General features: G+C 39.9%; 1 protein-coding gene across 1 annotated transcript; it reads right to left on the reverse strand.

The window, feature by feature from the left end:
• Positions 1-726: 726 nt before the first annotated feature.
• On the reverse strand, positions 727-19,909 carry LOC308395005 (uncharacterized protein; the record flags this gene model as incomplete). The annotated part of the gene is made up of 15 exons (XM_080879656.1): positions 727-962; positions 1,437-1,578; positions 1,996-2,171; positions 2,355-2,431; positions 3,045-3,188; positions 3,285-3,327; positions 4,893-4,937; positions 5,213-5,310; positions 7,886-7,959; positions 17,330-17,562; positions 17,996-18,143; positions 18,575-18,750; positions 18,926-19,002; positions 19,612-19,755; positions 19,851-19,909. 15 exons carry the CDS (start codon positions 19,907-19,909, stop codon positions 727-729), a joined length of 1,872 nt encoding a protein of 623 aa, XP_080735782.1.
• Positions 19,910-21,292: the final 1,383 nt, after the last annotated feature.

Below are 21,292 nucleotides of genomic sequence, written 5' to 3' on the forward strand. Positions count from 1 at the left end.
TAACGCAGTCAAGATGGATAGACACAACTACAGGCCTGAGATATATACAACTGATTTTCAGTTGGATGTTCTCTATAAACTCATTAGATCTTGTTATATTTTGTGTCATAAGCAGCTTAGTCAGACTGGCAACCTGTCCTGGGTGTGCCCTGCCTCTCGACCTATGGCAGCTGGCCCTGACAACCCTGAATTGGATAAACAGGAGAGGATGGATGGATGGATATTCAACTTAGTCAGAAGACAGCCACAGTTGTGCTCGCTAAGTAAAACAGCATCTCTATTTCCAACAACAGTTCAAATATCAGTTACTGTAGGGGTTGTTGGGTTAGACTCCATTATAATCCCAACTATTGGTTTGCATTCAGAGATAACTGGGAAAGTCTGACCAAGATTAAAGAGTTCATTTGTTTGTTTGTTTTAATCTTCTGGAAACCACGTTTTCACTGTTTAGTTATTTAAATTTTTGCCATAAGAACAACACTAATTCTTTGCCAAAGAAACATGTTTTACATATGACCCCCATAGAGCCTAACAGGCGCTGAATGAAGCAATAAACTGCATTAGATGGTCACTTTGCATGTGTTCATATTCAGATGGTGATGCAGAAAATTATATACATTTAGTCATAATCTGGTGCCAAGTGTAAATTCCTGTTTAGAAGCCCTATCTAGTTAAAAAAAAAACCCCACATAAACCCGCTTATTGAAAGACTGAGGTGTGACAGTGTTACTTTTTTGGTCGGAAGTAAAGTTTCTTGGTGAGCATTGAAGCAAAACAAGGTACTTGCTTCTTCCCGATAGCGTGTAGGTCACGAGCTCTCAGAACACTCCTCATGGACACTTTTCTATTGACCAGCGTGAGTAACTCTGTGAATTCCAGGGTATCACCATGCTTTTGGAGCAATTCACACAGATCTTGGATATACCAGGAGCCATTGATAGTCTCCCGGTGTGAGTAATAACCTAAAAAATATTGAAAAGAAAAGTTAATATGGAAGGTGAAGAAAATGCAAATGGAAGAGGTATGGATTTTTAGAAAGCTATGAAATGTTAAATGCTTTACACCAGGATTTATAGTGGCTCAATTGTACTGTTTTATTAAGAAAAATAAACCTATTTAGGCACTGGTCCAGCTCTTGATCACCGATAAATGAGCTTAGACATATAAATACAAATACACAAACAGTGTATAACACTAGCTGGACAGTTTGTGACACTGTAATCATGTGTCACTGGTAGCCAAGTGGAGACATTTTAGCTTTATATTATTATTAATTATATTAAACAGAAGAAACTATTAGATGTATTTGAGGATACAATTATTCTAACATCACATATCTACCCTATGATTAAAAATACACTCAGTTCAGTGTCTTTGATATTTCCTCTGAGCCCAAATAAAAAGCAAAAGGTTCAGTCAAATCCCAGAAGACTCACCTTCAGCCACAGAATAGCACATGATGAAATCAGCCCCAGCAGGGAGCGTGTGTATGGCACTGGCATCCACAAACACCTCTACTTTGCTATCCACTGCATCAGCAGGGGTAACTGGATCGTCATGTTTTTCTCCTCGACATGCCTGGAGATGGATGGATGGAGCATTAAACTAAGGTAATGCAGCAAGTTAACATGCTCTAATACAGCGGTCTCCAACCTTTTTTGCGCCATGGACCGGTTTATGCCCGACAATATTTTCACGGACCGGCCTTTAAGGTGTCGCGGATAAATACAACAAAATAAAACTAGTACCGGTACCGAAAAAAAGAAGATTTATTCATAACACACGTGAAAAGACCCAGGAAAACCGAGTTAACGATAAAAACGATAACAAAATAACGCTGAAAACCGATAAAAACCCTGAAAACCATACATTTCACACCTGAGCCTCAACTCTCGCGGCCCTGTACCAAACGACTCACGGACCAGTAACGGTCCGAGGCCCGGGGGTCGGGGACCGCTGCTCTAATAGACTTGACTGATTTCGGCTAGTGTGTACCTGTATTACGAAGATCTTTGGCTTTCCAACAAGGTCCTGGCACTTGTCTCCCTTGAACTTGGACGTGATCTCCTGGATACTGATTTTTCCATCGTAGCAATAAACATGGTTATCCTCTCCGTGGCTCAGGAAGGCGAGGAAAAAGCAATCAGCATCTGAGTGATCTTCCTCCGCAGCTAGTGGGACAAAAAGTACTTGTTATACTTGCAGCTGTATGTTGGATTTGAGACAGATATGTTTGCAGGAGAGCAAAGAGTTATGGGAGAAATCAAACTACGGTGATGATTTTCTTGATGATTTTTATGTCCATCTTGGATGCATGCTGGTCATTTGAGAGTTACAAGTGATTATGTGGGTACCTTTGGCGATTTCATCTAGGACTGCCTCCTGCTTGTAGTTATCATAACACCTCACTTCAAAGCTTAGGTCCTTCAATCTGAACAGAAAGTGAAAATGAGTTGATTATTTTAACAGATCAAGGACCAAAAATAATTTTATTGTTCTTTATTAGCAATATAAATTCCTTAGACAAGGGTTTGTTTGGATCAGGATTGATTGGACCTTTTTCAGAGTCCTATAAATTTCAATGCCTCAATATTTCTGCTTCTGCAGACACTCCAAAGCATCAGCTATTACCACCACAGGAGAGACGGTCATAGGATTCTTTCTAAAATCCAAAACCATCTCTTCAGTTGTTGATGCAGTGGGAATAACTTGGACCAGTGTGAAATCAACCTCTATAGGGCCACGATCACAGTCTGTAGTGGGGATTGTGATCAGGGTCATCACTATTCAGGAGAGAAACAATCACAGAGTTCTCTGTGAACTTAAAAATATAGCGCACATATTGTCCTTGGCACTCCCTGGTGCACCGCAGTGAAATAACTCAGCCTCAGGGCAATCCAACAGAGAACAGAATAACATTTAATAACCAGGAAAAAAACATTTGAAATTCTTACACGATATTACCACAGAATAGATCTAAACCTGCCATGAAAGCGTGGGCTAATGCAATTTCCTTTTCTTAAGCAGGTAGCTAGAAGTTGTACCTTTTCTCCAAATTGTAACGATCAGCATCGGTTCCATTTCTGTCATTCAAGCCCAGGCGCCAGAAGAAGCGCTCCTGATTAAAGATGAGTGCAAGACCTCGTCGTTTGTTGCCCATCTTGTACTCCTCTGCAGGATCCAGGTAGCTGAATATCGAGTGAAAATTGGGCACATGAATACAGCGCAATAATCTAAGTGAGAATTTCAAGTAACAGCCACAAAACGTGGAAGTAAGAATTTACCTTCTGATGAAGGAGTCGGTCTCTGTTTGGTTTTCCGTGCATACTATTGAAAAGCACATGCATAAATAACCAGTGCAATAACTACAAAATAATAATGCTGTAGCAAGTCTTGCTTTATGCTTATCCAAGTTTTGCAACATGCCAGTGTTAATGATAAACATGATATTGGAAAGAAAGTAGTAACACATGTATGACAATATCCTACATCGTACTGTGCCAGTAACTACCTGCTTAATGCGCCAGTAAGAGTGTTAGAATAAACCGAGCACAGACGACAACCGTGATATTTTAAAATCTCAGTACTGCATCAATAATGCACTTGACAATATCATAGTTGTGTAATTGTTCCTTTTCTTCAGGCTGTCCTCACTAACTCCACACGCAAACGTCTTAAAATAATTAAGATGAATTTGACCATTAACATATTTCTAATATCCTGTTAATACAGGAAATTAGGTTTCTTAATATTGTAATTGAGAAACATTTTGTGTAGTGAAAATCAATTCAAGTCAATTCAATTTATACTTATAAATACTTATAAATATATTTATACATTTATTTATACAGAGCTAAATAACAACAACAGTTGCCTTAATGTGTTTTATACTGTGAGGACCCTACGGTATTCAGGAGAAAGCGTCAACAATCAAATTATCTTTTATGAGGAAGCACTTTTGAGTGGTGGGAAGGAAGAACTCCCTTGTAACAGAAAGAAACCTCCAGCAGAAACAGGCACAGGGAGGAGCCACCCTCAACCTCATCCTCCAACCATGCGGGAAAAGGAAAAAGAAAACACAGCAGAGGACTTATCCATAGCAGGATTTAGCTTTTCAGACTTTTGTTTTTGTTTAAGAGTACAGCTACAAGTGCTGCTAGTGTGGGGGTCAAGCAGCCATTGTTCCATCCGCTCAAAGTCCTGACAGCTGTCAATGGCTGAGTGACGGGTGGAGAAACATAGCAAAGGCTGCTAAAAGAACAAAGCCCAAGAGGAACAGCTCTATTCTCCACCCTACAGATACATAGGGCATAGTATTTGTGCAAATGAGGTAGAATGGGTGTATTTGAAGGTAAAAGGTTATTTGAGGTGACTGTTGTTGGTTCTATGTAAATAAACCTTTGTTAAAGTGAATCCGTGAGGGCGATTTGCTCATTTTTATTTCCACAACCTGGCTCTGAGGCAATCTTTACCATCACTTTAGATGTTTTGCTTTTGTTATTAGTTACTCACATATATAAATAAACTCACAGCTGAATACAAAACAAGCAAGCAACAAAAACTCTGGAAGTGCACCTGGAAGTCCAACACTGATAATTAGGAGAAAAAATGTTGGGTATAAAGCAGCCATAAAGCAGCTTCCTGACCTGGACTGAGGGGTACAGCTATGAAAGCGACAGTAAAAATCTTTGAGCTGATGATTAATCACACGCTGTTTTACATGCCCTGTTTGTTTCACCAGCCACCAAACATTACTTTTATTACATTGTTTGTACAATTTTACAGCTTTTAGTGTTTCACTTTTTGCTTTTGGTATGAGCAAGTACTTTGTCGTTCATGTTTTAAAAATTTTTTTTAGAATTTTTATATACTTCACGGTAGGAAATACTCACCTTGCTTGCTTTCACCTGTTGGTTTGCTGTCTGTGGCAACACTTCCTAAGAAAGTCAGAGAAGGAGGAGCAGTGAAGTCCCGACTTCATTGCTATTACATTAAAAAAAACTGATACACTTTGTACTAACGTGGTGACTGACGTAAATAAACGCTTATAGTAAATGTGTGACAGCATTTATAATAGAGCATACCAAACAGTTTAAAATACATTGAGCTCAGGGTAGATCGAAACTTAGTAGCGTTGCACGTATTGTTCGGCTTTCAAATTAACAGGTCACCTGTCTGTTTCTAATATTTTTTTAAAATGCAAATTTATTACCTCCGCAGTCGTCTTTTTGCTTGTCAGACATGTTCACGGTTCGTCTTTTTTTCGGACTAACGCCGTGAGAAGAAAACCTCACCGTCGTAGAGCCCACCCTAAAAAGAGTTTAGGGTGTGGTTCCGCCCACCGTAATCTCATTGGCTCGGATTTTCACCTATTGGCTCTCGCATCTGTCATTCAAAGATTTAAAGACTAGTATTTCCGTGTTTGCAACATTGCAACAAGTTCAGGCAACTACCAAATCACGAACAACGACAAGAGCATGAGAAGAAAGTAAAAGATTAAGTGGGCTAAAAGCCTAATCCAGATTTATGTTACGAGCCTCATCTCATACATGACTAAAAACATAAAGTACACTTCATTGTTCTTGAGACATTTAAAGGTCCACATATTTATAAACGAATGACAGGTAACAAATTAAAAAGATGCTTCTACAAGTCACAGCTTTACCATCGCATTCAGTTACATTCTGTGGAAGGGCAGGGGGGGATGTGCTAACACTGCCAACTCATCATATGTTCCGTTTTTCTCATGGTATAAGGAAGTGGATACTGACCGCCTTATTTTACTGTGTTTTGTAATAATGTCCTGTTTGGCAGTTTTAGGAGATATGGGGAAATTATATTGGAAATATGTTAAATGAAGCTCTGTTTCCCTCTGTTGGAAACGGTATGCATAACAACACATAATCACTTTCACGTCAATACACAAACACACATTATAATTTCCGATATTATCTTTAGACTACAGCAAAGTTCTATATCTTTATTCGTACAGTAATCATATGAAGATTGCATCATTTTCTGTGATGTAAGTTTCAGTAACACCTTTAATATTACTAATTACAATTAATTAAAACATTAATTGAAAAAAATATAAACTCAGCTCGAACACTGGGGAAACAAGGAAGAGGAACAATGGGCAAATTACTACACTATGACAAGTACAGGCATTACTAATGGCATGAAATGAATGTTTCCCCAAGTCTGTTTGAATTGGTTGTATTTTGAATGAATTTGTTTGGACGCCAATTTGTTTTTGTGACAGAAAGTGTGTGCGCATCCTTTGCACACACTTTCTGTCACAAAAACAATGGAGATTTTTATTTAAAACAAAATTAACGATGGCAAAGCCATAACTAAAATCTCATTGGTTCACAAAGTATGACCAAAGTCTGTGTGCAATTTGGTGTATTTTCTTTTTTCTTCACAGGGATCATGACTACAAGTGTTTTTGACTAGAGTAGAAAAAACACAGCCTCTTACTTTTCACGCTAGTGTGATCACTAAGGTGCAAATACACATTAGTACATGTACCATAAACTGCTGACAGGTCATTAATTCCATTCCTCAAGTAGTAAGCTTGAGGAAACACTCTGATTGTGAAGTGCTTGGACAAGTTGTAAGTGTTACTGGCACCCTGAGGCTTAGAGTGAGAAAAGTAAGAATGAAACTGATGAGTACAAAAACCAATTTTCTGATTGCTAAGCTATCACGTCATGTGCCTCTCATGATAAGTTGGGAAACAACTGGCTGTTGACACTAAGCAAACCAGATGCTAGTTGATCAGTTTCTCAGACACCATCTGTAGAAATGTGTGCCTCCTCTTTGACATAATGTAACTAAATGCCAGTTTGTGATGCCTAAATAGTAATATGAAGAATTACATTTAAAAACTATTTTAATTCTATGGAATTAAATCGGACAACCAAGAGAAAGATGCAGTTAGTTTCACTACAGCTCAGCTGGCTGGGACACCTTTAACTTGAACATCCCACCATCCTGCCACATGTTGATACATTCTTGCTTCTACAAACAGTTAAAGAGAAAACAGTTCCAAAATTAAACCGTTTCAGTATTTAGAACATCATTTCTGGAAAAAAACATTGCTGCTGGATTTACATTTCATGTAGTTCTGTTAAATTCAAGTAGCGAAACATTTCAACAGCTGATATCACCAAACTGTGTAACTAACAGCAAAGCAATCAAGTGGGGTAAAAAGCAGCCCAAATCTGAATTACATACAACTGTATAAAATCAGTACTTTAAGTGGCTGCTTAGTTACTCAGGAGACAGCTATAGTTGTAACCGTTAAGTAAAATAGCATAGATGTACCTCTATAATACATAGATAGTACATCTAGAGGATGTTCCCATGATTTTATAAGAACTCTGTCACTAGAAATATTGAGGATCCTAATTAGCGTTCTAAAAGATCTTTTGTTTTCTGTGGTGAGATGTTGGTTTTAGTTAAAAAATATAAATCAGCTGATTTAAAGACTGAGGTGAGACATTGTTACTTTTTTGGTCGGAAGTAAAGTTTCTTAGTGAGCATTGAAGCAAAACAAGGCATTTGCTTTTTCCCAACAAGCTGTGGGTCACAGGATTTTGGAACACTACAGGACCGACATTATTCTCTACAGTGGGAATTTGTGAAAAGCACATCAAATATTGGTTTTGGCACTAACTGGAGCACAAAGGTGAAATCAGCACCAAGGGGCTTGAGGAGAGAAAATAACATTTTATTATCAGGAAAAATCTGTGGAAATTCTCACACATTTTTACCACAGAAAGGAGCTACAGCTGCTAAACAAGTGCTGGCATGTTCTTTAGCACAAAGCTGTGTCAAATACAGTGTTTCCCTTTCTTCAGTAGATAGCTGGGAATTGTACCTTTCCTTCAAGTTGTAACGATCAACACTGGTTCCAACTCTGTCATTCAAGCCCAGGCGCCCGAAGAACTTCTCCTGATTAAAAATGAGAGCAAGACCTCGTCGTTTGTTACACATTTTGTACTCCTCTGCAGGATTCAAGGAGCTGATTTAAAAAAAAAAAAGAGTAATGATTGCAGTGTGTCTGAGTGCTTGGTACCAGATTAAAGCGATAATTTCCAGCTAATAGCCAAAAAAGTTGGAAGTAAGAATTTACCTTCTGATGAAGGAGTTGTTCTCTGTTTGTTTCTCTTTGCATACTATTGAAAAACGAATTCATATTCATAAATAACCAGCGCAATAATTACAAAATAATAATAATACAGAGCCACGTCCTGCTTTACAACTTATCTAAATATTGATGATTATGATTACCAATGATAACCATTGTATTGAAAAGAACATTGGACGGTATGGACATACAGGGAGTGCAGAATTATTAGGCAAGTTGTATTTTTGAGGAATAATTTTATTATTGAACAACAACCATGTTCTCAATGAACCCAAAAAACTCATTAATATCAAAGCTGAATGTTTGTGGAAGTAGTTTTTAGTTTGTTTTTAGTTTTAGCTATTTTAGGGGGATATCTGTGTGTGCAGGTGACTATTACTGTGCATAATTATTAGGCAACTTAACAAAGAAAAAATATATACCCATTTCAATTATTTATTTTTACCAGTGAAACCAATATAACATCTCCACATTCACAAATATACATTTCTGACATTCAAAAACAAAACAAAAACAAATCAGCGACCAATATAGCCACCTTTCTTTGCAAGGACACTCAAAAGCCTGCCATCCATGGATTCTGTCAGTGTTTTGATCTGTTCACCATCAACATTGCGTGCAGCAGCAACCACAGCCTCCCAGACACTGTTCAGAGAGGTGTACTGTTTTCCCTCCTTGTAAATCTCACATTTGATGATGGACCACAGGTTCTCAATGGGGTTCAGATCAGGTGAACAAGGTGGCTAGGAGGAGGAGTTGGCCGTCCGACTGCGGTCTGGAGTGTGGGGCCTCCCTGCTGCTGCGGAGTCGGGGCGGTCTGCCTCCCCCCACCGCAGGGAAAAGGGTAACACCACCTGGGTCTGGGTGCAGTTCCCCCCTCCAGGGGCAAGGGTACCTAGACCCGGTTTGTACAGCGTCTCTTTATGTCTGTCTCCACGTTGGTTGAGTGTGGAGTAAGTGCATATGAGAGCATGAGGGTGGGATGGATGTTTGTATATGTGTGTGCCTGTATTTCTGTGTCTATATGTCAGGTTGGGTATCAGGCGCCACCTCTCTGGGGACATCTTAGGCCCTCCAAGGTTTGGAGGCCTATCTCCCCCTACCACCACTTCCCCTGCCAGTGGCGGACTCCCTCAGACATTGGTGCGTTGGTGGTTCTTTGTGTCCGGGGATGGGCGTCCAGGTACACACCGGCTCACTCCTTGGTGGCCGCATATCGGGGCCTGGAGCCTGGGGCTCGCTCGGGCCACTTCGGAGGTGGGGTGCCCCCGGCCTCGGTCACTCAGGCACGGCTGGCTGCCGGCGGAGCTCACGGGCGCGTCACTGCAACTCCCCCTGGCTTCTGCTCCGCGGCTGCTGAGTGAGCCCTCATCTGGGACTCTCCTCAGCTCTTTCTGGGACAGTGGCGCGGCTGCCCCTCTGTTGGTCTTCCATGGTCTCTTGTGTTCTGGGGGCCTCTGGATGTCTGGAGTTTTGATCTCCTCCATACCTGCTTCATGCCCTGGAGGACGGGGCTGTGGCCCCCCCACACCCTCTAGCAGATCATTACATGAAGGAACCTTTAAAAAAAAAAAAAAAACAAGCGCGTCCATGCTCACAGATGTACACACGGGTGATCACACCCACAAACTACACCCTTTTTGGCTCCTACCTCAAAGCACACTGTGTTCTGTTGATCTTATGTGCTGCACAATAATGTTTAATATTTAGTATTTACTGTCATATTCCCATATATCATTGTGATGTTGTTTATTCTACTACTCTTGTTCTCTTCTGCTTGTTTTCTTTTTTCTTTCTCAGCAGGTGACCCAGGTGATTGATATATGCATTTTTTTTCTTCTTTTTTTTTCTGCTCATTCTGTTGGTTTTTGTCTTTTGCCCTTCTCCCCCGTCCCTCTTCTCAGCTGTTTCTCTTTCCCTCTTTCTTTCTCCCCTTCTTTCCCCCAGTCAAGTCTGTCCCGTATTCAGTAAGTGAAAATAAAATGAACAATAAAAGGTGAATCAAATGGACCATTACGGCAAGGCTGGGATGGTCAATTTGGTAAAGTAAATCCATTGGGCATCTTTCTTTGCCTTTAGACAACAATTCTGATGGCAAAAGAGCCAAACGGGACAGGCAAAAAAAAAAAAAAAAAAAAAAAAAAAGAACAAGGTGGCCATGTCATTAGTTTTTCTTCTTTTATACCCTTTCTTGCCAGCCACGCTGTGGAGTACTTGGACGCGTGTGATGGAGCATTGTCCTGCATGAAAATCATGTTTTTCTTGAAGGATGCAGACTTCTTCCTGTACTTGAAGAAGGTGTCTTCCAGAAACTGGCAGTAGGACTGGGAGTTGAGCTTGACTCCATCCTCAAGCTGAAAAGGCCCCACAAGCTCATCTTTGATGATACCAGCCCAAACCAGTACTCCACCTCCACCTTGCTGGCGTCTGAGTCGGACTGGAGCTCTCTGCCCTTTACCAATCCAGCCACGGGCCCATCCATCTGGCCCATCAAGACTCACTCTCATTTCATCAGTCCATAAAATCTTAGAAAAATTAGTCTTGAGATATTTCTTGGCCCAGTCTTGACGTTTCAGCTTGTGTGTCTTGTTCAGTGGTGGTCGTCTTTCAGCCTTTCTTACCTTGGCCATGTCTCTGAGTATTGCACACCTTGTGCTTTTGGTCACTCCAGTGATGTTGCAGCTCTGAAATATGGCCAAACTGGTGGCAAGTGGCATCTTGGCAGCTGCACGCTTGACTTTTCTCAGTTCATGAGCAGTTATTTTGCGCCTTGGTTTTTCCACACGCTTCTTGCGACCCTGTTGACTATTTTGAATGAAACGCTTGATTGTTCGATGATCACGCTTCAGAAGCTTTGCAATTTTGAGACTGCTGCATCCCTCTGCAAGATATCTCACTATTTTTGACTTTTCTGAGCCTGTCAAGTCCTTCTTTTGACCCATTTTGCCAAAGGAAAGGACGTTGCCTAATAATTATGCACACCTGATATAGGGTGTTGATGTCATTAGACCACACCCCTTCTCATTACAGGGATGCACATCACCTAATATGCTTAATTGGTAGTAGGCTTTCGAGCCTATACAGCTTGGAGTAAGACAACATGCGTGAAGAGGATGATGTGGACAAAATACTCATTTGCCTAATAATTCTGCACTCCCTGTATCTGTGTATCACCAAACAACCACCTACACACAAACACACACACACATTAAAATAATTGAGCTTGTTGTGACAGTTGTCATTACAGTATTAACAAAAAAAATGGCCAAAAATGCACAGAAATTATTCTACTTCTGTCTCAAATATGGTCATGCAGTTATTGTTCCATCCATTCAGAGTCCTGACAGCTGTTAACAGCTGGGTGATGCATGGTGAAAGATGGCAAAGGCTGCTAAAAGAATAGAGACAGAGAGGGACAGCTTTACTCTACAGATAATATACTGTATAGGGTAGACTTAGGGTGGCATGGGTGTATTTGACAGAAGGAATTTCATTTGGTTCAGTTTTTGTTTCTGTTTCTAAAGTTCCTGCCATGGCTGAGCAGCCGGTGTGTTTAAGGAAACGAACCCAAATGCAGACACCGAAGGAGATGGAACTGAGCTGTAAACAAAAAGCGAGCCTTTTATTGTGGCTGATGACATAAATACACAGAATAAGGCAAAAGGCGAACAGGGGCAAAAACTAAACTAAAATCTAAACTGGGCAAACTAAACTGTGATTACTATCATTAAACTATGATAACTACTGACAGGAACATGATCCTGAGCAGGAACATGCAAATAACTATGATGAAAAACCAAGAACATGAACATGACCTGAGCAAACACATGAAAAACGTCTAACCTGATGTGAAGTGAAGGGAAGGAACACAGATGACATTGACCGAATGAAACACAGAGACTAAATACACAACTGGGGAAACAGCTGACACAAATGAACATAACAACATCACAGGGAAAGAGTAAAACTAAACACACTGAACAAAGAAACAAAATCAGGAAACACGGAGAGAAGTAGACATGACAACACAGGCTTGACAACATGAAACACAGACACGAAATACAAGTCATACTGACACAGAAGACAAGAACAGACTCACACAAGGGGACATAGATGAAAACTTAAACTAGAATAACATTCAACTAAATCCTAAATGATAATACTAACATAAGACTTAACATATTTTCAGTATAAGAAATGAAAAATACAAAATGAACATGCTGGGTCACAGGCCCAGCCCCTGACAGCACATTATCATGGTCATAGGCTCTAGTTTTGAACTGTGTGTTTCATATTTACTCCACACTCATACATATTTTAGTACAAAATGACAGGATGGTGGACAGAATACTGTGGACATCAACATTTGTTGAGATCCACCTTAAAAATCCAGCACAGGTAATTAGATCAATGTCACCCTATTTAATTTGAATTCAATGTTGACTTTGCCATAATAAAATAATACTTTTTTAAAATTTTGTAACTTTGCACTTTGTTTCACTTGTGCTTTGGTATGAACAAGTATTCTCTCTTCCATATTTCAAAATAAGTTTTCAGTTTATATAAATCACAGTCTGAAATACTCACCTGTCTTATTCTGTTTCTGCTGTGTCTGTAGCAAAACTTAATGGGAAGGTCATAGAGAACCTGGCACCTGTTGTAGTAACATAGTGATTTCCTCAAGGAAATTAATAAAATATTAAAGGTGTGACAGCACTTAAACAGGTCAGGTGTCTTTTTTAAAAATAAAGACAAAAATTGTAATTTGTTACCTCCACATTCGTCTTCGTCCCTGTTAGACATGTCCGCAGATCACCTTGCCTTCGACTGACGCAGAGAGAAAAAGACGTTTCAATTCAATTGCTGGACATTTCAGTTCAAATCATCCTATAGAGGCATTTTGTAGCCCTGCCCCCAGCTGTCTTTGTTGAATCTGAAGTATTGCCTTCCGTCAAGGATCTGAGTTGTCAGAAATCTCCACCCACGGTCATTCATTCATGTATGCAGATGATGAAAGGTTGCAGTGGTATCACTTTACCACAGATGTCTGTGTTTGGTGATGATTTTGCTACAGAGATGATTGTGAAAGTATAAGTTTATACTGAGCAAACTCAGTTAAGCAGTTTAGTAGCTCAGTGCTTACGATTTCCTACTACTTAAATATTTTTTATTTATTTTCTTCCTATGTTTGATCAACATAGGCTACTGACTGTGAACTACAATAATGGAGAAGTGTTCACAGTTTCAGCTGCTCGAGAGAAGAATGGTGATTGCAGTCCAAAGATTTGTAGATCAACCAGCTGATATACAGAAAGCACAAGATATCGTTGATAACAAATATAGCTGAACGTTAGACCAGCCTTTGTGTGTCCTACAGGAGCTTTCAAGAAATTATTAGGAGTGTAAACCAGACAAGGAGGTGGGAGATGTAGGCTATTTATTTATTTATGATGCTGAGGAGAAGGAAGTAATGTAGATAAGAAAGACTTTTTTGCCACAGTTAAAGATCACCTTTTATCAGTGCATCAGCAACCTTAGACCTGAATAACTAGATCAGGTTGAAAACAACCGTTAAAGTGTAGTGACACAGATTAAATGTAACGTGAATCACATAAGAATGATTATGTTGATGTAATAAACTGCTCTCTCAGTGCCTGCGATCATCCTCTACCAGCAAAGCCTAACTGCTGTTCTTCATCATGGGAGAAATCAAACGTCTGCTTATTGATCAGAAAATAAATATGGTTTTAAATATTAGTTTGATCAAGTTTATTTTGTTATGCATGTTCATGTCATGGATTGTAAACATCTCAGAGAGGAGACGTGCTTGCATCCCAACAAGGATCGCCTAGACAATCTGTAACACTGTGGGTGGACCAGTGTAAATATTAATAGCATCAATACCAACACTGGTACTGGTATGAGATTGATACTAGCACAAAGACTGTTACTTTGATTCTCTCCTCTAAGTTCAGTTTATTGCTCCCGTTCATTTGAAAACAGGTCTGTGCAAACACCCCTCCTCTCACGCTTTGCTCCGCCCCCTCCTCCATGCTCTGCTGTGTTTAGTTGACTGGCAGTCGTGTGACAGTACACAACCCATCTATGGAAAGCAGAATATTTACATCACCCAATGATAGGCAAATTTAGTTCTGTTTCACAGCAGCATTCAGGATGGTAGGTTGTTAGTCTCCCCTGAAAAACTAACCTTTGGAAAAGTCAAGAGGACACTTACCTTTTTACTATCGATCATGAATTCTTACTCAGTGTTTAAATCACAATAAAGACATGAAAAGTGTTTTTGTGGATGATTCAAGTTGTATAGATTTGTGACTTTGCTAAAGATTAAATCACAAGTTAGATTGTCCGATTATTATAATCTCAATCTAATGACAGACAGAACGAGCCTGTTGACTTCTTACTCAGTGCAAACACTGGGAAAAGAAGGAAGTAAAACACATAACATACTGGCTACTGGCATTTATCTCATACTGAGTATGACAAGCACGGACTGTTTCTCAGGTCACCTCAGTGGTTTCGACGTGGAAGACACTCATATTTTGAACACTTTGGTGGCATTTTGATTTATTTTGTAGTAATGTCTCCTTCCTGTTTTGCTGTTTGTATTTGATGTGGAGCACCTTGTGATTTTATCTTGCAAGGTGCTGTGAAAAGTAATAAAACTTACTTCTTTGCTGTAAATCAGTTTTGCTTTCATTTAACCTGCTTCTAAACCATTTCAGGACAAATAAGAGAATCCACACACACACACACACACACACACACACACACACACACACACACACACACACACACACACACACACACACACACACACACACACACACAGCAAGAAAACTAATAAAGTAAGAGATTTTATTGAGGGCAAAGCAGTAAGTAAAATCCATAAAATTATTAAAGTAATGCAAAAAAATACACTGTCAATGTGTAAATGCAAATACACATTACAGAACAGAAATTCCCTTTTTTTAAGTACGGTAGTAAGCATCTCCAAATGATGCTGTCCCTCCTCGACTTTTAAAAGAGGTGTTACCTACAGTTGGTCCTTTGGTTCTTGAGCTGGTAAACCATAGTCTGATGTCAGGTGTTGTCCCTAAAGATTTTAAACATGCAGTAGTCAAACCCCTGATTAAAAAACCTGCTCTTAATCCTACGGTTATTGCAAATTACAGGCCTATCTCCAAACTACCTTTTCTTTCCAAAATTCTTGAAAAGGTAGTTTACAGCCAAATAATGGCCTTCCTGGAAAAGCAAAATGTTTTAGAGGTTTTCCAATCTGGTTTTAAACCCTTTCATAGCACTGAATCAGCCCTTTTAAAAGTTTTTAATGACATATTTTTAGCGACTGATGCTGGGGACTGTGTTGTTCTTGTGCTTTTAGATTTGACAGCTGCGTTTGATACCGTGGATCATGCCATTTTATTCTCTCGTTTGGAGCACTGGGTGGGCATTAGGGGCACAGCACTGGAGTGGTTCAGGTCCTACTTGACGGGGCAAACTTTTTGTGTCAGCTTTGGTGACTATGTGTCGTCCTCCGCTCCCCTCTTGTGTGGTGTCCCACAGGGCTCAGTTCTAGGCCCCCTCCTCTTCTCTTTATATCTGCTTCCGCTTGGTTCTGTACTGAGAAAGCACGGCATTGCTTTCCACTTTTATGCTGATGACTGTCAGATCTATGTCCCTCTAAAGAAAAAAGGCAGATATCTTACACAGCCATTACTTCAGTGTCTCGATGACATTAAGGCTTGGATGTCTGTTAACTTTTTAAAATTCAATGATAAAAAGACAGAGGTGATGGTTTTTGGTAGCCCCACTGAGACCCCCAATGTGTATGTAGATTCCCTGGCACAGTATGTTAAGCCAACTGTCACAAACCTGGGGGTCAAAGTGGACTGTGATCTGAAGTTTGATAATCAAATTAAGGCAGTGGTAAAATCTAGCTTCTTTCACCTCAGGCAGCTGGCAAAAATAAAGCCAATTCTTTCACGGCAGCACTTTGAGACAGTGATCCACGCCTTTGTTAGCACTCGGCTGGATTACTGTAATGCACTTTATATTGGGGTCAGCGCATCATATATTAGCCATCTACAGAGGGTGCAAAATGCCGCAGCTCGTCTTTTAACTGGCACTCGAAAGTTTGAGCACATTTCCCCTGTTTTAGTTTCACTTCACTGGCTGCCGATTTCTTTTAGGATTCATTTTAAAATTCTTTTATTTACTTTTAAAGCCCTCCATGGCCTAGCTCCATCTTATCTCTCTGAGCTGCTACAGCCTTATACACCCACTGCTCCTGAAGATACCTAGGACTGGGCGTAAACTTAGAGGAGATCGTGCTTTTGCTGTAGCAGCTCCCAAACTGTGGAACGAGCTTCCTTTAGAGATTAGACAGGCCAGTTCTTTATCTGTTTGTAAGTCACTCTTGAAAACCCACCTCTTTACCCTGGCCTTTGACACCACGTGAGATGTTGGTTTTTTATTTTTGTTGTTTTTAGGTGATTCGATGCTGTTTTATCTTGTTTTTGTTTTAACATAGGGCTGTTTTAATTTTATGTTTTATGTGTTTTATTTATTTATTTTGCTGTTTTCTGTTATTCTATTGTTTTAACTTATTTTCTGTACAGCACTTTGTTCCTGTGCTGGGTATTTTAAAGTGCTTTATAAATAAAATTGGACTGGATTGGATAAGCTTGAGGAAACACTGTGATTACGTAATGTTTAGACAGTTTGTTAATGTTACTGGATCCCTGAGGCTTACAGTGAGATATGTATGGATGAAACTAATGTGTACAAAAATCCTGATTTCGTTTCCTGATTGCTAAGCTGTCTCGTCTGAAAAATAACTGGCTCAAAGACAAAGTCGAAACTGACTCAACCGCCAAGACTCCCTGTCTTTTCAGTGGAAGGGTCCACTGTAAACTGTTCTGAACTTGATATAAAATAAGGCAAAATGAATGTATTTCTGTGCACTAAAGCATCATTCTGTTGCTTCTAGAGTCATTTCAGTACAGTAGTTTTACAAAGACTGTGGTTCATAATCAGCATGCAATTTTAAAGCAATTCAAGCACTAAAGCTTAAAAGTAATAAGGACACAGAACAACATAGTTGAACAACAAATATAAACCTGATCATTTTGAGACTGAGGTGTGTCATTGTTACTTTTTTGGTTGGAAGTAAAGTTTCTTGGTGAGCATTGAAGCAAAACAAGGCATTTGCTTCTTCCCGATAAATCTTGGTTGACATGGTATTGGAATATTCCTCAGTGACACTTTTCTGTTGACCCGTGTGAGTAACTCTGTGAATTCCAGGCTATCACCATACTTTTGAAGCAGCTGACAGAGATCCTGGATATACCACGAACCGTTTTCCCTCTCCCGGAAGGAGTAGTAGCCTAACAAATAATGACAACAGCAAAACGGCAAAAATGAACATGGATGTCGAGGTAAAAGTAAAGAGGACAGATTTTCTGAGGGCTATGAAATATTTTATACCAGGATTTATTTAAGCTGACTCTTATGGTTTCACTTAAGAAATAAAATTCTATTGAAGCATTTGTTCAGTTTTTGCTCACTAATAAATGAGCTTACAAGCACATATAAACAAACAGTGTATAGCAAGAGTTGGATAGTTTGTGACACTGTAATGACGGTGACACACTCAGAGCATTACCAAAGCAGGGAAGATTTGTCAGAAGTCTAGCCTTTAAAATAATACTAACATCACATTTCTACCTTATGGAAAAAAACACTCTGCTTTGTGTCTTTGATATTTCCTCTCAGTCAAAATAAAAATAAAAAGGTTTAGTCAAATGCCAGAAGACTCACCCTGAGCCACAGAATAGCACATGATGAAATCAGCCCCAGCAGGGAGGGTCTGTATGGTGCTGGCATCCATGAACACCTTTTCTTCAGACTCCATCGTAGAAGCTTCGGTCACTGTAACTGACACATCAAACTCTTTTCCGCGACATGCCTGGAGATGGGGGATGAACATTGGTTTCCAGTTGAATTAAATCAAATTAACTGGTTGTTGGACTTTCTGACAAACAGAAGACAGACTGACAGACTTCACTTCCTCCTACACCTCCTTCTCCATCATCTTCAACACTGGCTCTCCTCAGGGATGTGTTATAAGCCCCCTGCTGCACACTCTACTCTCTTATAAGTGCTCAGCCACAATGTCAGGTTTGCAGATGACACAGCAGTGGTGGAACTCATTTCTGGCACATATGAGACAGTTTTGTTTACCCAACTCTCATCCCAAAGAATGCAACACAACAAAACATCCAGACTGAGACTCATGACTACGTTATGAGTTGGAATGACTGTAAACCTGTTGAATCTTTAAAAAATGGCTACACCAGGTTAATCTGATGGACTCGTATGGGTTTTTGTGTTTTGTACCTGTATTATGAAGATCTTTGGCTTTCCAACAAGGTCCGGGCACTTGTCCCCTTTGAACTTGGACGTGATCTCCTGGATACTGATTTTTCCATCGTGGCAATAAACGTGGTTATCATCTCCATGACTCAGGAAGGCGAGCAAAAAGCAATCAGCATCTGAGTGATCTTCCTCCGCAGCTGGTGGGACAACAAGTACTTGTTAAACTTGCAGCGAAAGTTGGATTTGACAAAGATATTTTTGCAGCAAAGCAACAAATTGAATTATGTAAGAACTCAAACTATGGTGATGATTTTCTTTGTCCATCTCGATGCATGCTGGTCATTTGAGAGAAACAAATGATTATGTGGGTACCTTTGGCGATTTCATCTAGGACTGCCTCCAGCTTGAGGTTATTGTGACATTTCACTTCAAAGTTTAGATCCTTCAGTCTGAACAGAAAGTGAAAATGAGTTGATTAGTTTAGCAGATCAATGGTCAAAATTTTTTTTATTGTTCTTTATTAGCAATATAAATTCCTTAGACAAGGATCTGCTCGGATCAGGATTGATTGGACCTTTTTCAGAGTCCTATAAATTTCAATGCCTCAATATTTCTGCTTCTGCAGACACTCCAAAGCATCAGCTATTACCACCACAGGAGAGACGGTCATAGGATTCTTTCTAAAATCCACAACCATCTCTTCAGTTGTTGATGCAGTGGGAATAACTTGGACCAGTGTGAAATCAACCTCTATAGGGCCACGATCACACTCTGTAGTGGGGATTGTGATCAGGGTCATCACTATTCAGGAGAGAAACAATCACAGAGTTCTCTGTGAACTTAAAAAAATATAGCATATGACATATTGTCTTTGGCACTCCCTGGGGCACAGAGGTAAAAGATTGCAGCCCTGGGGCGATACTAGTAAAGAAGAAAAATATTCAGTTTTACCACAAAAATGATCAACAACTCTAAACACGTGCTGGCATGCTCTTGAGCATGAAGCTGTGCCAAAAACAGGTTTCCTCGTTCTTCAGCAGATAGCTAGAAGGTTGTACCTTTTCTCCAAGTTGTCACGATCAACATTGGTTCCACGCCTCTCAGGCAGTTCCAGGCGCCAGAAGAAGTCTTTCTGGTTAAAAATGAGTGCAAGACCTCGTCGTTTGTTGCCCATCTGGTACTCCTCTGCACCATCCGAGGAGCTGATTTTAGAGTAAACAATTTGCAGTAAATGCAGGCAACATTCTCAGTGTCTGGTACCAGAATAAAGTAAGATTTTCCAGCTAATAGTGTTTACCTTTCAATGGTGACCTCATTCTGTCTTTGGTTCTCTGTGCACATTATCAAAAAGCACATTCGTAAATAACCAGTGCAAGAATTACAAAATAATAATGCAGTGTAATAATGCAAATCTTGCTTTACAGCTTATTTAAATACTGCAATATTCTTTTTTGTTAAACCATAGAGTTATAAGTGCTGCTAGTGCTGGGGTCAAGTAGCCATTTTTCCATACACTCAGAGTCCTGATAGTTGTCAATAGCTGGGTTACAGGCGGAGGAAGGTGGAGAAAGACTGTTGAAAGACCAGAAGCCGTGTGGAACAGCTCTATTCTCCACACCCATTCTGCAGAATGGGTGTGTCTGGCATTGAGGCAGAAATGTATTATACTAAGGTGTCTTGACATGAATGCTGCTGTCGCTCTATAAACTGTATATCTTCTGCGACACAGCAAAATCCAACCTCAATAACCTTCATGCAGCTATGATTTGTTTATTTTCTTTTTTTTTTTTTTTTTAAATCCAGCACAGGTAATTAGGGGGAAACTGTTGGATATCCATTCATGCATATGAAGCACTTTTATAGATTTATGCAGGTCAGTTTCCTCAAGACATCAAGTCACTTTGAATGATATTTACTATAATTATTATCTGCATGACAGTCAAATCAAAAGGAAAGTTAAGTGGATGATTAAAGTCACCCTGTTGGCTTTGTTTTACAGTTTGTTTCACTTTTTCTTTGTAGGAATATTCTCTCTTCCCTATTTCAAAAGAAGCTTGTAGCATTGAAATGCTCACCTGTCATATTATATTGTTAGTTTGTGGTCGTCTGTGTAGGAACACTTTCTGGGAAGGTCATAAAGAAACAAAAGTTTTCACTTTGTAAATGATACAACATGAGGCACCTGATTCAAAAGGTGACTGACCTGATCAAATTTAAGGCAAAGGTGTGACAGCACCTGTATGGGTCACACGTCTATTCTCAATTTAAAACAAAAATCTTAATCTGTTACCTGTACAATAGTCTCCAGCCCTGTTAGACCTTTCTTCCGACTGACACAGCGAGAAAAACATATTTGCCAGATTAAATCATGAATGAAGAACCAGGCTGTAGCCCCGCCCACCGGAATCTCATTGGATTGCAGCACTCTGTTCTGTGCTCCTACAGGGCAGGGGAGGTGTCTCTACTGCCAGCAGCAGATACCGACACAGAGGCTGCAACTCAACTTCCTGCTCAGACCCACAGTCAGTGTGACCTTTGAACAGCCTGTAATGACAAACTTCAGTTGACATTATAACGTTTGGTGCGTACGGGCTGCTCTGACAGCCAAACTTGCACTGCAGTATACATGTTGTACCCAGTTGTACCCAGTTTCTCAAAAGCAAAGATTTCTTCAATCTTTGCTTTTGCTGTTTGGCCTAAAGAGGTTGGGTCATTACCGCCTTGCCTCATCCTGTCACG

The sequence above is a fragment of the Rhamphochromis sp. 'chilingali' genome, assembly GCF_963969265.1.
Source record: "Rhamphochromis sp. 'chilingali' genome assembly, chromosome: 4".
Lineage (NCBI taxonomy): Eukaryota > Metazoa > Chordata > Actinopteri > Cichliformes > Cichlidae > Rhamphochromis > Rhamphochromis sp. 'chilingali'.